The 21,699-nt window shown below is 38.9% G+C and overlaps 1 protein-coding gene across 13 annotated transcripts in view; it reads right to left on the bottom strand.

Moving 5' to 3' along the window:
- The window catches only part of kcnma1a (potassium large conductance calcium-activated channel, subfamily M, alpha member 1a), a 166,486-nt gene that overhangs the window by 92,065 nt on the left and 52,722 nt on the right, over positions 1-21,699 (bottom strand). For all 13 annotated transcript variants that reach the window (XM_053501584.1, XM_053501585.1, XM_053501574.1 and 10 more), the window contains exon 2: positions 20,799-20,954. In XM_053501584.1, the coding sequence (XP_053357559.1) occupies positions 20,799-20,954 (156 nt within the window). The remainder of the gene's footprint in view (positions 1-20,798; positions 20,955-21,699) is intronic.

Here is a 21,699-nt window from a genome sequence, read left to right as displayed (position 1 = left end):
CCTAAAGAAGCAGAGTGGATTTTATAATGGGATTTTGCAGAGGCCTGTGACGCATGTGGAAAAATGAGCCCTGTGATTGGCCTAGCTGGGAGGTGGGAGTATGGCACAGCATGTGACCAGACTGGCTCTCTGAAATGCTGGTACACAGGTCACTGTCTGTATAGCAAGGACATCGGAACATGTGTGTCCGTAGTCATGCATCACAGCGCACGTTCTCATGTCCTGGCCTGAAATATACATCTTTCACATGTCAAAATATTTCTTTAACATGACAAGGTTTGGATCATATATACTATGACTTTAGTAGGGGTTGATTTATTTATGTCCTGTAGGTATACTATATGTTAAATATGGGTTGGTTAATGTTGCATCTGTATAATATTTTTATTATATATTTTTTTTAAACATAAGATGACTTTTGAATTCCGTTTGACTAATTAATGTAAACCCAAAGCAAAAGCAGTGCCAGGATTATTACCAGCATGTAGAATTATCCTTACTTACTTATTTAGTATTACAGATGTGTAACAGGGGATTACACTGAAATAAAACATGTACTGTACATAAGTAACAATGAGCATGACCATGAGCAGTTTTGACTTCCATTATGGGCAACACAAGAGGACAGCAAGTAACGGTGTGATCAAAGCTCCAGGGCCCCCAGTGCAAACCTGAGCTTCACTGCACTTTCTCCCCGTGTCTGTGTGTGATTACTGCAGGTTCTCCTATTTCCTTTCACCTTCCAAACACAAGGCAGTAGAATCAACAATTTAGTTGGATTGGTGCGAGTGCTCTGCCATGAGGAATCTAAAATCTTCGCGGTGCCTATTGTACCAGCTCACAGTACAACAACTCTAGCTGGCATCTGTGTCACCAGCCCTGGCGTCATCACAGGTGAAGGGCTGTCACCAACACAAAGACTGCCCATGTTGTTTAGCTACAGTATATAAAGTGGATACTTAGGTAAATTTCATAAGAAGAATAAAGCCAAAATGAGCAGGCCTATTCATTCTCATGAGCTGATCATAGCGTTATAAAGCTTACTGTGTTCTGTAAGTCCACAACTGTCTTGTCTCCCTCATGTCTTCACTTTTGCTGTAAATGAAGTCTGCTGTTTGTTTAAATAGGAGGCAACTGCACAGTGCACTGGTTGAATTAAAAGCTCACTAAAGTGTTGATTTAATAAACTTTCTTTATAAATCACATGAATTTAAGTGGCTTTGCCCACCTTAAGCTTGTTTTCTTTCAGTAATACATTTTATCTTAACCGTACAAATTAGTATTACTGTAGATAGCCCTAATAATCTGACACCACAAATTATTTACATAATCCAGGTTTCTGCATGAGCCTGGATTGTGCTGATTGATGACCTCATGTAATAATTTCATGCAACCACAAGTCTATCATTAGAGAATATTTATTACATAATCTGACATGAAACATAACTTGGCTTGTGTAATAATTAAAAAAATCCTGACCTGTCTGAACCCAAAGCTTGACCTGCGCATTAAATAAAGGTAATGCAATGAATACAAGCGACTTATCAATGGCCACATCCCAAGTTTCTCTATACAATAACAATGTTTTTATAAAATCACTGCTTTTTAAAGATGCATCCAGCTTATATGTAATAATAAGGACTATAGAAACACAGGTGCAGTGAGCACGGTGGCCTCGCACCTCCAGGGTCAAGGATTTGATTCGCCTCGGGTCTGTGCATGTGGAGGTTGCATGTTCTACCTGTTCTTGGTGGGTTTCCTCAGGTTACTCCAGTTTCCCCCCAGAGTCCAACAATGTGCCCAGTAGGCTAACCGGCATTTCCAATTTGGTGTATGTGTAAGAAAGTGTGTGTGTGTGTGTGTGTGTGTGTGTGCCCTGTAATGGATTGCAACCCTGTCCAGGGTGTCCCCCCACGTCATGCCAGATAGGTCTCATCCTTGTACAGGATGAGCAGCATAGAGAATAAGAGAGAGAGAATCAATTTGTGATAACATAAAAATTCATTTCATTTTAAAACAAAAGCATTTTAAAATTATTTTAGACATGCACATTTTTGCAGATTGTTATAATATTCAATGAAGAAACATGGCTGACACCGAACTGAAAAGAAAGAGACAGTAACAGATTCTGCACAGCAGAGATGTAAAGTGGCATACCAAACACTTCTTATCCAAAGTAGAGTTCACACAGGATCGCACTTGGAACAATTAGTAATTTGCACACATTTGCAAAAAAAATCAATCTTCGCTAATACTTTCGGGCTCGTCTACATGCAGCAAGTCAAGTATATTTCAAACAAAAAAAATTATACTTTTGTATGTCTGCATCATATCAATTTCCTTCCCTTACACTCCAAAAACTTATTTTGTATTTCAAGTGGGTCAGATTTCCCTTTAATTCAATAACTTAAGCCAAATATATCTTTAACTTAACACTCATTAATAATATTTTCGTCACGGCTAAACCACATCAAAAAGCTTCTAGCCGAAAAGGATTATCATTTTCATCATACAGTTTACATCATATGTTACATTCATAAAATGCTACCATCAAGGTCTCCCAGAACTGTGGGATCCAGACAGTGATTCAGCTTTAAGCACTGAAAGGCCATTCTGTTCCTCAGCATCGAGCTGTGTGTGCTGAACCTGTGGAGGAAGTGTGTGACATTTCCCTGCTGAGATTTGCGCGGAGCAGTAGCCCTGCTTCTCAAGCCTTCTGTCACCATGTTATAGCTGTTCTACCCTGACAGCGCATGTAGCCACGAAACTGCGTAGCCGATGGCTGAAAAAATCCTGCACTTTTCCCCCTCGTGGGCTTGTTGTGAGTAAAACGAGTCTCCCACTTTAATTTTCAATCATCAATTTGATACTGGCAAACCTGGAAAGAATATTTAACAAAGTTAAAAATGGTGACCCGCCCCTTTTTTTTCTTGCAGTTGTCATTTCAACACTCATTAGCAGGTCCACATACGGTACAGTATTAAAAATGATACAACTTCTGACTTTGGGTTTCCTGGTTCACACTAAATAGGTTTGGCTTACACATGAATGTATTGAACCTGCTCTCATTTAAAGCGCTAGTTCTGACTGTTCTCCATCAACAGTTCACTGAATTTTGGGAAATTGCAGGAAACCAAGGAAATCATCAGTATACAAGGACATCATTCACGTACATCACTAACGACTATTCTGGTCCAATGCATGGTCAGACAAAAGATACGAGCACATGTGTGACCAGGTGATTCCTGTCTCGACATGACTTTGGGCTCTACACTGTGTACCAGGTGGAAGCACAGCACGAGAATGTGGGAGTCTCTGGGTGTCTTCCTCCAGCATCTATGCCTGGCTCTAAAAAGGTGGAACTAAAAAGCCAGACCTTATCCAAGCATGGCAAAAAAATCTTCAGGAAGCTTAGACTACATACTGTATGTGGCAGCCTAGTACCAAGTTAAACTACCGTAGTTACCCAGAGCACAGCACCGATGAAAACACGTCTGTAGAGTAAAAGTAAAAGAAGAAAAATATATATTTTTTAACCCCAATACAACCTCCAGCCACTGCTCACCATGCTGGATCACTCTCTTACTCCTTTGCTCTCTCTACCTAAATCAAATAAATATACACCCCCTTGAGGCAGAACCTTAGTGAAGAAGCAGTATAATGGCACGCTGCTGTCACGAACATACAAATCTTTAAGGTATAATCTTCACGCTCATGGTTTTACTCTGTTTTAGAAAAACAAATCACAGCAAAGATGTATCTCTTTAGCAGACTTGTACAGATAAGATTATGTTCCTAAACCACTGTCTGTCTGCTCTTACTCCTCCTTTAAGGCGATAAGATTACAAAAAAGCCGCCCTAAAATAAAATGACTCCAGCAATCATTTAAGAATCTCCTACAGTAGGTCTGCTAGATGTTAACCAGGTCTTTTGGAAAACTTGTGCATATTGATAAAAAATTATATTTTAGGAACACGCTACCATTTCTAAGGAAAGAAAAAATAAAAAAATAAAATTTAGATACGGTAGCGCGTTTAGCATTAGCTCCATCTTAAAAGTCTTTTATATTAGGGGCATACTGTATGCGTGGTGCTGTGGTTTTATTCGAGTTGCAGCACTGCGGCTGGTGTGAGTCACTGTGTGAACTGTCATTAGTGATTAGAGCAGTTTGATTCATGCTTGGACCAACATGGTTGACACATTCAGCACAGGCCTGTACTGGTACTTTCCGTGTGTACACATGCATGTACACATGCACACTATTAGGAATAGACTTTCTAATTGTTGAAGCTCGCACTATAAAGTAAATTCTGCGACTTTTAAATGTGAGCATGTAAAAGCAAATGTGAGAGCAAACATCTTACACTTCAAGAAAAAGTGTGAATCAAGTGACAAGTGAAACGATTTAAACTGAAAAAAAAAAAATTTAAAATGTTATTCATTTTGATCACTAACTTATTAAAATGCTTGCAAATAAAAAAACCTTTCAGAAATCAGAAACATTTGCAGTATTCTATTAAGCAAAATAAATGCCATGCTAGTATTTAAATCAGTTTACATAAAACAAAGCTGCTAAATATTTATTGTTAACAAGATTGAACTATTAGCAATGTTGTCTCCTACTTATCTGAGCTACTATTAAAAGAAAATGTAGTCTAATGCAACAGTACTGCTATAATAAATGTCCTAAAACTACACCTAGGGAAGCGCTGCTGAAGATACACTCACAGGAATATCTTTGCATGTTGGTTTTTGCCAGGTTTTTCTGGTTTCTTCCAACTCCCACAGTCAGTACCCAAGCTCAAGACTGAGACTGTAAGAACACAACTGGCTGCACCAAAATGTCTCCCAGCATATACTGTACAAATTAACACATTTAAAAGCTCCACGATAGCTAAAATAATTAAAGACGATTTGGAAACACCAATTATCCTCCTCTGCATGTCTTTAGACTGTGGAAGGAAACTGGAGGAAACCCACTTCCACCCTGGAGGTGTGAGGCCCACAGTGCTAACCACTTTACCACCGTGCTGCCTTAGATAAAATTATTCATTACAGCAGGTATTTGATTTTCACTTTCCATAATCATCTTTCATAGAGCATTTCACTTTTGACCTGATAGAATGAAAACATGAGAATAAGAAAACTGTCACATCATTAAGACCACATTCTCTAGTTTATATTCAAGTAAGTATACATTGCTATTTAAACCATCCTTACTCTCAGTGTTACTGAAAACTAAAATTCAGAGGTAATGAGGTCAATAACAATCATACAAAATATAACCTACATTCTCTGTAAGTACTTCCCTTGAGTGATTCTTTGGAGAATAACAATTACAAGTTCTTCAGTAATGTAATCTGGGTTAAACGTGTATTTGACGAGATACAACTTGGTTTTAAAACTAATTCAAGCTCATCTTAAATTCTCTATTCTTCCAGGTTCTCCTGTTCCTCATTTTCTTAACAAATAATTCAATGAAGTGTGAGAAATTAGGTTGATATGGTCTCAGAAGACACACAACAGTGACACAGTTTTTTACCTAATTAATTCCTGACTTCATTTCTCCTGCAGCTGATAATGAAGGCTTTACAACATGGGTAAAGGGCCTAATAGACCAAATCTCTTGATGTTTTTTGTTACCATCTTACCTATCTGAATGTACATCATCTATAATCCATCTCTCACCTTTTGATTATCCAGCCTTCTTTATATTTCAGGTGTTAAAATAGACAGTGTTTTTTATTAATCTGAGGTAAGAAATACAACTACAGATTAAACAAACACGCAGTGTACTCCTTTGGTGACGAGTCTCGGGGAAAGTTACCAACAGCTATTAACAGCATTCAGTGGCTTTACGGTGCATGATTCATAACTGAATACTGATCTTATTCATTAAAAAACTGTGGTTCAATGTGACGCATCTACAGTCCCATTTACCAGGAAGGCATTATTATTTAGAAGCATCATAATTTATAATATTACATGTTTTTTATTACTAGTGTTACATGCACAGGAAAAAAAGGGGCTAAACTAGTTTTTGTTACCAGCTTGTTTGGAGGTGGTGGTGGTAACATCTCGATTAGAAAGTAGGATTAAAAGCGATTCCTGATGCCGAATAGTCAATGAAAAACTTATGCTAAATCTGCAAGTCTAAGTAATGTAATAGAACCTGTCAGGATTTTATAGTCCTAATATCACTAACATGGATTTTACAGCGTCCAAATGGAACAAGAGAGAGACATAAAAGCAGTATATACTATCATAGCACAAGACCTTGCATGTGCAATTACTTTAAAAGTGATGACTAGACAAAGAGGCCTTTCAGGCTCAGACTAAGGTGCTTCTCAATTCATCAAAAGACCTGAATTAGGAGATATCTAAATATGTGACTTTAATTGCAGAACGTGGGTGCTGGTAGGACTGAGAATCCGAGGGACAATACAGGACGAGACACAGCGTATGAGAGATGCAACATACCTCTTGTGGGAATACAGTTTACCAACATGACCATAACTGACTGACCATACAGACCATGCAGAACATACCTACATTGTTAGGACGCTGAATATCTTCTCCATTGTGCCAATGGTAAGTGTAAATATATGGTTTAATTAATAGTAAGTGCTTAATGGGCAGATCTTAGTGAAAAAAAACTCCTGATGAATGCAATTTGTGGCAAAAAAGAAAGAAAGTTTGAACCATTTAACCAAGATTTAACCAAGGTATAACTAGGGAGTATTAGACACTATAAGAGTTGATTTTTGCACACATGATGAGGAATCAATATAAAGCTAAATTATAATTTTACATAAAAAAGTCATTATTTTATTTTTAGGAAGAGGCTTTAATAATTTTACAATATGTTGGGGTGCTCGGTCTGCAAGAAAAGTCTATCAAACTGTGATTAACAAAATGTTTGTGTGCAACCAGGAAATCATCCACAAAGGCCACACAATCTGTTCACACTTACAGAAGGAAAACAGCAAACATTAAAACAGTCTTAGATGAGACAACCTGCATTTTTAATTCCTCATAAGAAAGAAAATGTTAAATAATGACAAGATAAACCTAACCAACAACAGACAGTGTCTGAGACACAAGGCTTTTGTTTGTTTAGTTTTTAAATATTCCTGAAGATTTCTGGAAAAACTGAGCAACCAGTCAATCTGATACATACTGTAAAGTGCATTAAATAAACTGCCTTCAAGTGAAAGATGTTTATTCTGCACACTACTCTGAGGTCTGAGATGTCGGATTCACTGACATGCTGTTAATCCTTCAATATGATACGCAGTGAGTGAGTGTACAGGCCAAGATACAGTTGAACAGCCCTGAGGCTTCATAAAGATGCTAATGGTGATAACGGATGGACTACACGGTTAATAAATGTGGATAAAACTACAACAACTCAACTTAGTATAACAGTTAGAATTTGTATTTATATCTTAACCCCATGAAGAGACTATTAGATCAGGTGGAGTTGATCGGTTAAATATTCATAAAACCCACAGCTAGAGAAAAAGGGTGACCAATAGCACTAATTCTTAAAAAAAAAAAAAAAAAAATTGCCAAATATGGACAAACAGGGTTTCTGCTTGACAGCAACAATATGGGTTTTTGAAAGGTGAAATTCTGACATTTGGAGAAAGGTTAATCTTTAATGTGGCAGTTGGGTAAGAATCTGCTTTTTCTCCTCTGGGTGTTCAGCACACAGTCGCATTCACTCTGCCAATGAAGTGTCTCACAAACAGAAGAATCCTAGTCTAAGCCCGAAGCAAAACCTGTTTGTAGCTCATACACAGGATGAGAATTCTGAGACCTAGCCAAGTGGGTTTTACCTTCTGTGTACAAAAGCTATGAGGTTTAGTGTAAATAAGAACAGCTCTGGATTGCTTGCTCGAGTGCCAGTTGCTCTCCTAGTTTTAACACACATTCTAAAGTGGCATGCCTCGTAAGTCTTTTACTAGCCAATATGCTTCATCTCATCCATCTTTGTGGATACACGATATTGAATACGTGTATTCAAATAGCAAGCTGTGAAAGACAGTGAAATAAGCAAACAGTGGGCCGAACCTGCACGGACAAAGGAAGCAAACAGAATTCAGAAGCAAACACTGTATTTCAGATCTTAATTTAATGGATGTTTTTAATATATACAGTACAGTGAGGTTTGTTTCTTGCCCATTAGCCATTTTAAAGCTCCTGGAGTCCAAAGTAGCCGCAGTACTGATTCAGCAGCAACACCCATTGCAGTGACACCAGTAGGAAGGCTGAAATGTTGGCCAGGAATGGTGCGTGTGTGTGTGTGCGTGTGTGTGTGTGTGTGTGTGTGATGACGCCCAGAGAAAAGTTTACATCTATTCATCTACTGTATATCCTCACAGACAAACAAGCTGTCCTCAGAGACAAGGGCACTGCTGTCAATATAAGGATCAATAGTCATTGACTGGACTGTCGGATTAGCACAATACAAATGAATATGCAGACTTTCCCATGTGTCAGTGTAAGGAAGATTCTAGAAGCGTTAAGATAACAAGAATGATCCTTGCCGCAGAAACGCTTCCTCTCTCATCCGGCTAGTGAAACATAAATGGCAGAATGATTTGGATTTCTTCTGATGTTGTTCAAAATAAAGCACCATTGCACTAAAAATGTGATTAGTCAACTTGTCTTAAATAATGAGACTTGTATCAACTTCATTAGTACATTTTTCTGTTTAGACACTTTCTCTATGGGCTCATGATCTGTCACTTTGTGATCAGCCTGGATTGTTTAAACCAATCTACTGTGTAAACACTGGCTTGGTATTTACTAGAGTTGGAATCCTGAATGTCAGATTTTGGACATATTGTTACTGCTGTGATGTGCCAGGTTTATTCTGCTGCTATGCTTTTGATTGAAGCTTCTGCATTTATGACTCAGTTTCAGCTGTAGTGGATCTGCATTTCTCAAGACAGCTTATCTCCAAGTCTTACCCACTCCACTTCTCCTTCCTCCTGTTTACCAGCAGTTGGCATCCACTGTTGCATTACCGCCACCTTCTGGTATGGATCACCACCATCGTCCTTTTTAGATAAAATCCTCTTTTCAAGTCCCGTCGCCCTTCATAAACCCATCAAATACTTTTTCCGTGTCTCCTTCTTCCATTTTCTAAAATACTCTTCACAGTGTACTCAACCTTTCCACATTCCCATTCAGACTGAAAGTCCCAGTGGCGTCTCATTATCGCTTTTCAATGGATAAGCTCACCTGAACCCTGTAGACTTGTACCCAAGAACTGCTGGTGAAATTTTAAAGGCTGTGATGCTCATAGTGAACATCCTGTCAACACACTTCATTAATGTATAAAAAGAGATAAAAGTTACGGAAGAGTAATGCTTTATAATCTTTTTTTAAATCTGGTTCTTTTCAAAGTTTTCTCTGATTGTCATCTCAGGGAATTATATCTCAGTTGGAGTTCATTTAATTGGTATACTCTCTCAACTGTTAATTGCTTTGGGTAAAAAGATATCAGTCAAATGAATGACACTAAGGAGACACTAAGGAGAGAAACCAGAATATTTTAGCTCTTGGACTAACTTAACTTGAATAATAATAGTGAGGTTATACAGCATATCAAGCATGTATGATATGAAGCATAACTAGTCCTAGCCTTCTTCTGAAAGTACTCCATCTTAGAAATTCCTGCCCATTTCTCCTCTAACACAGGGTTTGTTTTTCCTGTTAAAAAAAAAAAAAAAACACTGGATATTGAATTATGCAAATGTGATCTTGTCACTGACCAGCCACTTCTGTTATCCTCCCACGGCCTCATACAAATATTCTGCAATTTAAACCAGGCGCTTCAAATGACTCGATTAGTATTCATGCACATCATATTCAAACAGAAGCTGATTTCAATATAGCCAACTACAGCTTAAAACTAATCACACAAAAAAAAATAATGAAAACGCAAAAGAGTCTGTCAAAGCGTCAAAAAATCTATTTCACATTCTAAGCCAAACAATGGCAGGCAAATTATATGGCAATTTACAGAGAAAGCCTTCACACAAACTTAATGCATTTTTTATTACTGCTAATGTTGTTTTCTTGCATTTCTCCTGCAGCGCACGAGAAGGACAACAGAACCTCCTGTTGATTAGTTTACAATAGTGAAAGATTAACTTCAATTTTAAAATACCCTCGATTTGAAGTTAGTAATTACTAATGCAGTCATTTTGTCCCACCTACCCATTTTCTGCTAGGGAGCTGAATGGCAGATAAGATACACACACAAAATCGACATATGAAATACAAGAGCCCTGAGTGGCCTGCCCTCACACACCCTCACACATCAGTCACACACTTGGGGGTAGACGAGTGGTAATGCATGTTTATGCTCAATATAAAAATAAAAAATAAAAAATAAATAAGCAAGGTGTGTTTTTATTTATAGAGGGTAAATATGACAAGTTTTGCATTATAGATAGACTTCAAGAAAAAGCCACAAAGGTTTACTTAATCAATTACTCTCCTGCAAAGTACAAAGTTTATATTAGTCCAATCCTGGTTGTATTTCACTTGAAGTTAAAAATTGCTTACTGTTATGACATTATTACAGTTTTGTTGTGTTTGCTAATATCATTAAAATCAGCATAGTGGTATAGCAAATAGTTTTGCACCCTCACAGGTCCTGGTTTCCTAATTTATATCTGAGCCTGTTTATTCTCCGCATCACATTTTGCATGATTTAATTTTTTCATAAAAGCTTCTTTTAGGATCTTTGGATTCCTCCCTCTTCCCATAAACATGCACCTACATGAATAAACTATTACTAACAACGTACCATGTAAAACTCCATAAGTCGTAGATGATATTTTATTTCAAACATTCATTTTTGTTCATTTTCAACTTCCTGGAATTCGTCATACGAGGTCACAAGAAAAAGCCCACCCCAGGAGTCTACCCCAGGTGTCAGTCCATTGCAGGACACACATGCACTTCAGGAATACCAATTACTGTATCTTGTCCACCTACTCTGCGTGTCTTTGGACTATGGAAGAAAACTAAAGAACCTGGAGGAAACCCAGGTACGGGGAGAACATGCAAACTCCACAGATGGACATCAGATTATGTGACTGACACCAGTCCATTTGTCCATGGCAGGTTGTCATGCCGGACTGCAGCTAAAGTTTAGTCATGCTTCCTATGAGCGGGGGCTCCATGTTATTCTCTCACAGCCAAACGTCTTTTTCTCAGAGGTCTGTGGACACGACAAACAGGTTAACAAGTACTTCCTGTCCAAATTTCAAAAGACTGCCCTTACATGTTCTTCTTGGTAAACCATGTAAATGTTTATTTATTTATATTTGAGAAACGATAGAAGCATAGCATTCACAGTGCAGTATTTTGTTGTATGCAGACCTAAGAACAGACTGCATGGCATAAATCTTGAGCATAGCATCCACACACAAAGAGCCCATCTGAGCTCAGATCAGCAGTGATCAGACCCAAAGGCTGTTATTCCTGTTGGCTGTTATTCTCATCACTCCACCCCCACACTCACTCATACACACACTCACTCATACATACACACACACACACACACACACACACACACACACACACACACACACACACACACACACACACACACACACATTTAATGATACACACAAAGATAAATCACATTTGCAGGCCAGGCCAAACGGTCTGTAAGCCGTTATGATAAAACCAAAGTCTCATTTAGGTGTGTGCAAATGTTTTAGCACCACATTGGGTAAGCCAAGATAAGTGGGTGGGATGTTTGCTCAGCCATCTTGGAGTATCCTGTTTACAATATCGCAGGGAAAAGAACGAGCAATTAATCAATAACAAAAAAGAATGTGTGTGCTGTCCAGTCACAGACGCCATTCCTCATGCACAGGCTTTATATTAGCACCTGTCCAGCCACACGCTGGTTATTTTTATGTGTAACTGATGCAGTCAAGCAGTAAATGTCCATACGCTACTCAAGTGTAACATCACGAGAGAATGCCTGTAAAATGTACGTAAATATAATAGAGAGCGGCAAAACAAAAGACATGTATTCAGACATATAATTTAGCAGACCCTGAGGAGACAGAGACAGTCTCTGGGAACAACCTTAAATTAAGATAGGTGGATTTAGATAGCTTTAGTAATTAATTTAGTTCCCTCAGGAAAGACTTGATCTTTTACAGCTAACAAAGTCATTGAGCAATTCAAATGAACAAAGCAGTGGGGGCTTGTCCGATGGCAATCGCTTTTTAGGCTTTACTTGCCTCTGCGTCACCCCCAATGTGTAGCTTCATGCCGTTATCTAGCCCTCCACACCGGAGTAGGTGATTCTCAGCTTCCTGCTCTTTTGCCCATTGCAAGGACAAGGTTGAAGGCTGGAGGGATGAGGTGGGAAGAGAGCCCTCAACTTCACTGCGAATCTAAACAGCCTGGCACTCCTGCACAACGCATGCAAGAGCAAAGGTAAACCGTGTTTCTATGGTTACTGGCCAGGCTCACCGTACACGGATGCTCATTGCGATTTTAAGCTGCAGAAGAACCCTGATAGAGGGCATGAGTCCACCCACCCACACACTCACACATGGAAGCACGCACTTTTTCCTTCTCTCCCTCACACACACACATTTACAGAGCACCTATAGATGCTAACATTTACATCAATTATGTAAACAAAAGCACCCACATATTGCTCCTTCTGATAGTAAGTGTATGATAAATGCAGTCACAGTGCCTCAGTGTGTATGAAGTATGTAAAGCGTGGCGTTTGTAAAGTAGCTCAGATCACAGTAGGACAGAAAGGTGTTGGGCTGAACAGCAACATTTCGTAGGAGAGAACGAGAAAGTCACACATCTCTTTCATGCTGCTTCTCACTCACGTACACACATACAGGGAGACAGTGTGCAGTGGAGTCCCACCTCTGTCCCAAAGTGTGTGAGAGCCAGATGCAGGGAGAGAGGATGAGTGAAAGAGAGTAGCTGTGAGGATGTGATGATCAGGGGTGTGTGTGTGTGTGCATGTGTGTGTGTGCATGCATATCTCTGAGCTTTGGTCCTATAATGAAAACCAGTGTCTAAAACAAGCACACATCTTTTCCATTTTTTGCATGCTTTCACTTTTTTAATTGAAATGATTGTCTTCCAGACATGATTAATCACAGATAATAATATTATCAAGTGCAATCCATTTTTAATGGCATGAATTCTAAAGCATTCAGAAATGAAATTAAATATTGTAACCCTTAGATGTTAAAGGAGAATGTTGCATCCTATTACAGGGTATCATGCGTCAGTCTTTCAGGTTACAACTTTACCCGTAAGCAGCACTCACTCCCCCCAGACGCAAACTAAATGTTTGTGGTTAAAAAAAAAAAAAAAAAAAAAAAATTGTTTACTTCAACTGTATTTAATGTGAAGCATAAAATTAATTTCAGGTTGTAGGTCATTTTTTATACACTTCCTTTAAAAGTGAAAACTTGTACAGCAAAAACTTCGAAACACTGTATAAGTGCACTCACTGGGCACTTTATTAGAAACACTATAATAATACTGGGTAGGGCCTTGCTTTACTCTCAAAACAGCCTCAATCTTTCCAGGCACTGATTTCACAACATGAGGAAAGTTTCTGGTCAATGTGGACATGATTGATTTTTTTAGGTGAATTGCAAAAATTCACATTTAAACCCAGTGAATGGTTTTTCATGTTCATAAAATCATTTTGAGACAATTTTTTGCTTTGCACCATAGTGCAATATCATACTGGACATGTGGAAAACTGTGGCTGTGAAGCGATGCACATGATAAGCAATAATATTTTAATAGACTGTGGTGGTATTCAAGTAAAGATGGCTTTATCAACTACATTACCAGGCTCCATGGCATGTTGGATTCATAGATTTGTGATTTTGGTGCCAAAGTCTAACTCTACCATCTGTGTGCATCAGTCAAGATTTATCAGACGAGGCTACATTCTTCTGGTCTTTGACAGTCCAGTTTTGGCGAGTCCGTCCCCACTGCCGCCTCAGATGACTGTTCTCAGCCGACAGTGAGGTGGATCCTGACTTGTCCTTCTGCTATTGAAACTCCTTCACCTCAAGGTTCCATGTGTTGTGTATAGCATTCATTAGTGATGCCCAAACACCCGGCCACATACCTGCACACCCATCCTCTTTACTATACACTGCCAAAAAAAAAAAAAAAAAAACACTGCACACGCCAACATACAATGTGGTGGCCGGTTAATGTGTGAAAACCATCCCTCATGTTGGTGAACCACAGTTTTACAATCCTGAAAAAGTCCTGAAATATGCCTGTACTATCAGGTATCTTGTACAATGGCCACTACGCATGATGGATGCATTACTTCATGCGCTTGCGTTTTTCTCCCCCCTGACACGCTCATCATTCTGGAATAGGGTCAATCCTAACTCATCAGACCATTTGTGACCTTTTCCTATTTTCCTAATCTTCATGACTTTCTGATTAGTCTCACTATTAAGTGGTTGCCTTATGGCCACACAACTGTTTGTGTTTGTATCACAGTGTGTATATGTAGAAATGTTCTTTTCACTGTTGATTTTTTTTTTTTTTTTTTTTTTTTTTTTTTTACAATGCACCTTCTCCACATGTTTAAGTAATCTTCAATCATTATTTGTTTCTGACAGAAGTTCTCTCACAAAGAAACTGTTTAGTTTAGTTATCACCAGGTTGTGATGATGCTTTGACAGGTTCTTAACCCAGTTTTTGTAATTTCAAATCCCCTTAGTTGTTTTCCTTGCCTGATACAACCCAACAATTCAATCCTTCTAAAGTGATGTCTTTTTTATTTTTATTTTTTTGGCCGGGCAGTGCATCATCAATGCTCTATTTCTTTAGTGGTCAGTGAGCAATAGCAGGAGGGACAGATTGGTGGAAGACAGAAGATTGGGAGATGATTTATGGGTGTGATAAAGCGTTCCAGCTGGACCTGCAGGCAGCAGTATAATGCCCGCAGTGCTGTCACAGCTAGAGCACAATGATCCCACTCCCTCAATTACATTACAGCCGAGAGATACAGCCCTTAAATGAAAAAAGCCATCTGAATGGAGGAAGGGCACTGATCTTTAATTCACTTTCTACATCCTCCACAACACACATGAACACATACACCACAAGCTCTTGTTCTGTATATTATCTACTTATACAGTTTATGTAATGACCAACAAGACCTCAGGTAAAAAAAATATATAAATAAATAAATAAATAAAAACCTTTTAAGCATACAGCTGAAATAAACAGCAATTTGTTTTCACTTCTGAATGGTGTGTGATGTGTGTAAATACTTTCGTACGTTCATGTAAAAGTAAGCTCAGTATTTAATGGGTATAGGTTAACTCATTATATATGACCGTATACTGTAAACTACATGCATACTCTCACTTGTTCTATGTTTATTCATATTTTATAATCATTTTAATTTAGTATTATTAAATTCAAGCTTGGAGGTCTTTGAATATCTGGCCAGAGATAACAGATAAACGGGTCTTCAGGGCCAAATGTGGAAGAATTGCTCATTTAAAATGCTTATACTGCTAAATAAAGTTGACATAATCTACTTTGGCAATTGTTCCAATTTCTGTCAAGAGAAGCCACACAGCATCCATCAGCTTTCTGCAGTCTGCACCTCCGTATACAGTATATAAACCCTCCTTCAAAAACTTGCACGTGTGTGGTGTACAGTATCATCATGTAACATCATGATGCAGGGTGGGATAGTGTGGGTGCAGCCTTCTCGTTTTACAGATTGCACTTACACACATCATTCCAGATTTACGAATGGAGTTATCTCTATGTTGATCAAAAGTGTGCAATTAGTTTTGTGGGTATCTGCTCAGCTGGATTAAAAGATCTGCACCCACAACACACACAACGTGGCTATTACACACAACTAAACACCAGCATACATCAAAGCACTGTAGCTTTGTCTAACAAACTATGCTGTGCTGCTTTTTAACGTTAGGGTTGAAGAGTTGGGAAATTTCACTTGTCAAGCTGGAGCGAAAGCAGCTCACTATCTGGTTTTAAACCTTTCAAATATCTGAAAGATTTATTACTGCTTTTGAAGTCCAAAGTTCTATGGATGATGGTTAAGCCAAAACTTTTGGTTTGAATGTCAGGTTTTTTTTTTCTGCCACTGATTTCATAAGATTACCCAGAAAATCTCTCTGTCTCTCATACTCAGGATATGCTTCCTGTTCGTTATTACTCTACCTTTATAAAAGTTCTGCCAATGTATGCGCAATATAATTGACAGGCAGACAGTACAGACATACGGTGCTGAAATCATGTTGAAATTTCAACACATACACTACCAGTCAAAAATCTGGACACACCGTCTAACTGAATGGTCTTTTTCTGATTTTTATTCCTTTCCACGCTGTAAAACAGTGCTGAAGTCATCCAAAATATGCAAAACTCTTCTTTGAACAGGTGATGTTGAGATACATCTGAAATGTAACTTCATGTCTTTAAATAACAACTGACTGTTGTTTTTGTTGTCAAATAATTACCTAATGCCATATGTGTTATTTAGCAGTTTTGAAAATATCCAATATTGTTCAAGAATGTAGAAAACAAGTCCAAACTTTGTGAAACTTTTTGCTTAAATGAACTCTTTTTACCTATAACAGACCCACTCATTAGAGATTAATTTTATAACTCAACTTTTTAAATATACAACATTATTTTCACTGTTTACTGGTGCCACAGATCTTACTTCATATTCCTGGTTATTCCACTGACGTGGCTAAGTCGACCTATTTATAGACCCACAGCTTTTACTCAAGTCACCAGTTAAATAGGCTAATAACCACAAGGTCTCAATTTCAAACATAATAAGGTCCAAATATTTTAGACTTTTAAAAAACAAAATCACTAAGCATCCATAGCATGGACTACTGATGTAAAAGACTGTTTAACAGCATTGTGTTTGACAACTACTTGGTTCAAAATATTTAACATAAAGTACATTTAGCAAACAGAATTACTGCACATCATGCTTAACACCGCTGATGCTTTTTAAAAGTTCTGGAAAAAATGGCCACATACCATGAACACTTCTTGATCAAATGTTTCAGGACATTTTAGTACAGAATTAGATGTGTGTCAAGAAAGATTTAATAAAAATACAAAAATTGAACAAAAAAAGAATTAAAAGTGAAACAAAACAATTGCAAACCAAAAAAAACTAATATTAAATGCAATTTGTCTTTTGACACAAACAATTCATGAATGCGGGACTTCACTTCAGCGCTGCATTCTCATTATCAGTGTTGGGGGCCATTACTTTCTAAAGTAACTAATTACATTACAAAATGACTGTCATTAAAAAGTAATCAGTTACACTACAGCGTTACTTTCTGATAAAAGTAACTAGTTAGAGTACTTTTCCATTGCAGAAAATGGAAACTCCTTTGTGATTTCTCATGTATTTTGTTTTAGTCAAGACTTTTATTATTCCACCATCATCACTCAGCAAAGTTTGGTCCATAATCTGTTAACTACTACTACCCCGATCTCACCTACGCACTTTCACGTGGTGACCGTAAGTACAGTTCATGATGATTCACCACGAGCTTTGGCACTGTGATTAGGTTTCCATCTTTTCCTGCGTTGGTCCTCACATAGTCAAACCGCATAAATGAGACAGGGGTATAACAGCAGGACTAACAGAGGGGGGGGGCGGGTTATCGGGGGCGGGGCTTGTAGGACGACTTACACTGTCTCACACACACACACACACACACACACACAGACACAGACACACACACACAGACACACACACACAGACACAGACACACACACACACACACACACACACACAGACACACAGACACACAGACACACAGACACACAGACAGACACACACACACACACACACACACACACAGACAGACACACACACACACACACACACACACAGACACACACACAGACACACACACAGACACACACACAGACACACACACAGACACACACACAGACACACACAGACACACACAGACACACACAGACACACACACAGACACACACACAGACACACACACAGACACACACACACACACACACACACACAATAACGGATTGGGAATAACTGCTATTTGGGTTACTGGTTGCATACATTTTGAAAAAATTACTAAATAACTGAGTACTTAAATGGCAGACCTTACGCGTTAGATTACTCGTTACATCAAAAAAGTAATTCAATTATCCTAACCTTGGGTTACACCCAACACTGGTCATTACTCAGTTGCTGTAGGTTTTAAATCTAAATCCATACTTTATACCTTTTACTTTGAAATAAAGTTGAGCTAAGTTAATCACTCTTTACAATCGGCACATCTTAGAAACTAATTTCAAGCATTTAAGACGTTAGATCAGAAAGTCTTGAAAAGCACTGCCCATTTCACACAGCACATCCTATGCTTCTTCACTTCACAAAAATGTCGTGACAATTACAAGCACTTCCCTAGTCGATGTAATGAGGTCCAAGAACTGGTACAAAGAAGAATCTTATTCATACAGAACGAACACCGCTAATCCCTGAAAATAAATACGCCACATAAAGACATCCACAGCACTTGTCGAAGCGCCTGTATTATATGACTGTCTTGGCTACACTACTGTGAGCAGCTGAGTAACATTAAAGACAGAAATACTAGTCCAGGTGCAGTGAAGGCTCAGCCCCTTGGTTTGGCTGTGCTCACAATGCACACGAAATGTAAAACATGCTGCAATCCAACTGCATATTCCTCTTGGTACACGAGATATCACAGATGCCTCAGTAGGCACAGACGCACTAAAGCAAGGGGCTGTCTGGATTTCATTCGCTAGTTCATAAAATGGAGAGGTTCCCATTTTCCTAGTCCATACCAAAGAAACTATTTTTATGTTGTAAATTACATCAGTAATTCATACTTAACTGGCCTGTTTAGTGATCATTCAGACATGATAATATAAACATTGTAGACAACACTGAATTTTGTTACAGCCCAACCACAATGTGTGTTGATATAAATAACGTTGATATAGTGAAGTACTAGTCTGCCAGTAGTGTATATTAGAGATGGGGAAAATCAATTCAGTTGCGTGTCATGATTTTTTTGTGTGGTGTGTCATGTATTGCCACACTGACTACAAAATTAAGTATTTTATTATTTAAAATACATTTTAAATTTGTGTTTGCTTTGTGAGGTGTTTAAAATGTTGACCTTCAATGCCCCATATTTGTTTAGAATTGTAATGAAATTTGCAACAACTCAAAATGGTAGGGTAGTCAGATTGTATGGCCCCCCACATGCATGTATGCATGGGCATGCTCCTAAAGAGATGCATGATGTATCTGGGGTATTTGCTCCTGGATCTGGACCAGGGCATCACTGAGCTCCTGGACAGTCTGAGGTACAACCTTACAGCGTCAGATGTAAATATAATGTTCCAAAGGTTTTTCTAGTGGATTTAGGTCAGGCAAATATGGCAGCAAGTCCATGGTATCAATACCTTCATGATCCAGGAACTGCCTGCATACTCTCGCCACTTGAGGCCGGGCATTATTCTGCACCAAGAGGAACCCAGGACCCAATGCATAAGTGTAAGGTCTGACAATGGGTCCAAACAGTTCCATTTCTATAGCTAATGTCAGTTAGGGTGCAGTTGTCTAACCTGTAGAGGTCTGTGCGTTCCTTCATGGATATGCCTCCCCAGACCAATGCTGACCCACCACCTAACAGGTCTTGCTGAATGTTGTTACAGGTAGCATAACATTTTCTACAGCCTCTCCAGACCCTTTCACATCTGTCACATGGGCTCAGGGTGAACCTGATCTCATCTGTGAACCAGACAGGGCGCCAGGGTGTCGTCAGGTCCTCAAGTCACCCTCATGAAGTTTCTTTCTGATAGTTTGGTCAGAGAGACAGTCACACCAATAGCCAGCTGGGGGTCATTTTGTAGGGCTCTTGCAGCGCTCATCCTGTTCCTTCTTGCACAAACAAGTGGATATTGGTCCTGCTGATGGGGGGTTAAGGACCTTCTAAAGCCCTGTCCAGCTCCCCCAGAGTAACTGTCCCCTAGAATCTCCTTCATGCTCTTAAGACTGGGCGGGGAGACATTGCAAACCTTCTGGGAATAGCACGTATTGATGTGCCATTCTGGAGGTGGACCTCCTGTGCAACCGCTGTTGGGTCCAAGTATCTTGTGTTACAGGTATCTAGTTTGTGTCATGACCCTGACCATAGCCAAATGCAAAACAGGTGTAAGACAGTCAGAAAAGATGAGGAGGGAAAAATGTCAGTGACCTGCAACCTGTAAAACCATTATCTAATTGCTGCACCTAATTTCATTAACACCACTGCAACTGAAACTCATTAACAACCCACTCAGCTGCTTAACTGACCAACTGATCAGATCAACATCCTAGAAGTTGTGATCCTTTGAGTGTAGCTTTAATTTTTTTGAGCAGTACGGTTTAAAAGATAAATCTAAATACTTGGACTTATCTACAAGTGTCACAGAATAGTCATGACCTTCTGTACATCTGTGAGACAGAGATGTGATCAGTACACATTAGGTTTGTCTGTGGATAATTTGATCAATTGATCACCCAAACAGAGGTGAGTGTGAGCCTGAGATTCAATTTACCAGTTTTTTGTTGTGTGTGTGTGTGTGTGTGTGTGTGTGTATGTGTGTGTGTGTGTGTGTGTGTGTGTGTTTGTTTGTGTGTTTGCATGCTTGTGTTCTACACTTACCAGTACTCTGCCTGTAAGAGTCTGTGCTGAGATCATGACTCCGGCCCAGTCTTTCACCGAGGTCATCCAGCCCACCTCACTAGCTGGAGCATCGTCCTTCTCATCCTGGCTCTTCAGCGGCCCATCTGCCTGCCCGTTATTCACTTTCTGGGCCTCCTGCGACACACACACACATTCATCATAATGAATACACGTTTTTTTTTTTTTTTGCGGCTCAGTGCAGTAAATAATGTTTAACTTCAGGAGAGAGTTTATATGTAGAGAAATCTTCCCTTCCTTCTTTCATTACTACAACACATTTATATAACAGGAAATCAGGGATGTAACCATTAGTCAGCATAATCTTTAACATAAACAATGTGAATGTTTATAACTGATGTGTTATGTAGCCGACAGAAAATTTTTTACAATCTAAGAGCTACACGTTAGAATTTATTTGGAGTAGAATATAATACACTGAATATACAGTACGCTATGCAGATAGAAGCTGCTTCTGTTGCCGTTTCAGTGCTGTGTACAGACTGGTCTCAAGCACTGACAAAACCACAGACAAGACTGGTCTGTTTCCTTTTTCTAATGAGTGTGCACTTGCAACATAAAAGGTCTTTTGGTCCAAATAGAGGTTTTGGTGCTCTCTATCCCTCTCTTCTCTCTGGAGTCAATAATCAAAATGAGAAGCAGTTATTAGCGGTCAAAGTGGCTGGGTACTTTATCCGTTTGCTCCATCTTCATTTCTGACCACAGAATGAGTAAAAACACTGCACAGGATGGCAGTGCTGATGCTGATGTCTAGTACAGATAGATGGCAAACTGTACTGTACATCACACAGACAATGAAAACCTCTTGCAAGATTGAGAAGTCAAAAGTTGTTGGACACATGTTTGAATTTATTTTTAACAC

The sequence above is a fragment of the Clarias gariepinus genome, chromosome 8, assembly GCF_024256425.1.
Source record: "Clarias gariepinus isolate MV-2021 ecotype Netherlands chromosome 8, CGAR_prim_01v2, whole genome shotgun sequence".
Classification (NCBI taxonomy): domain Eukaryota; kingdom Metazoa; phylum Chordata; class Actinopteri; order Siluriformes; family Clariidae; genus Clarias; species Clarias gariepinus.
Note: the sequence above shows the minus strand (reverse complement) of the source record. Positions and strands in the feature narration are given on the sequence as shown.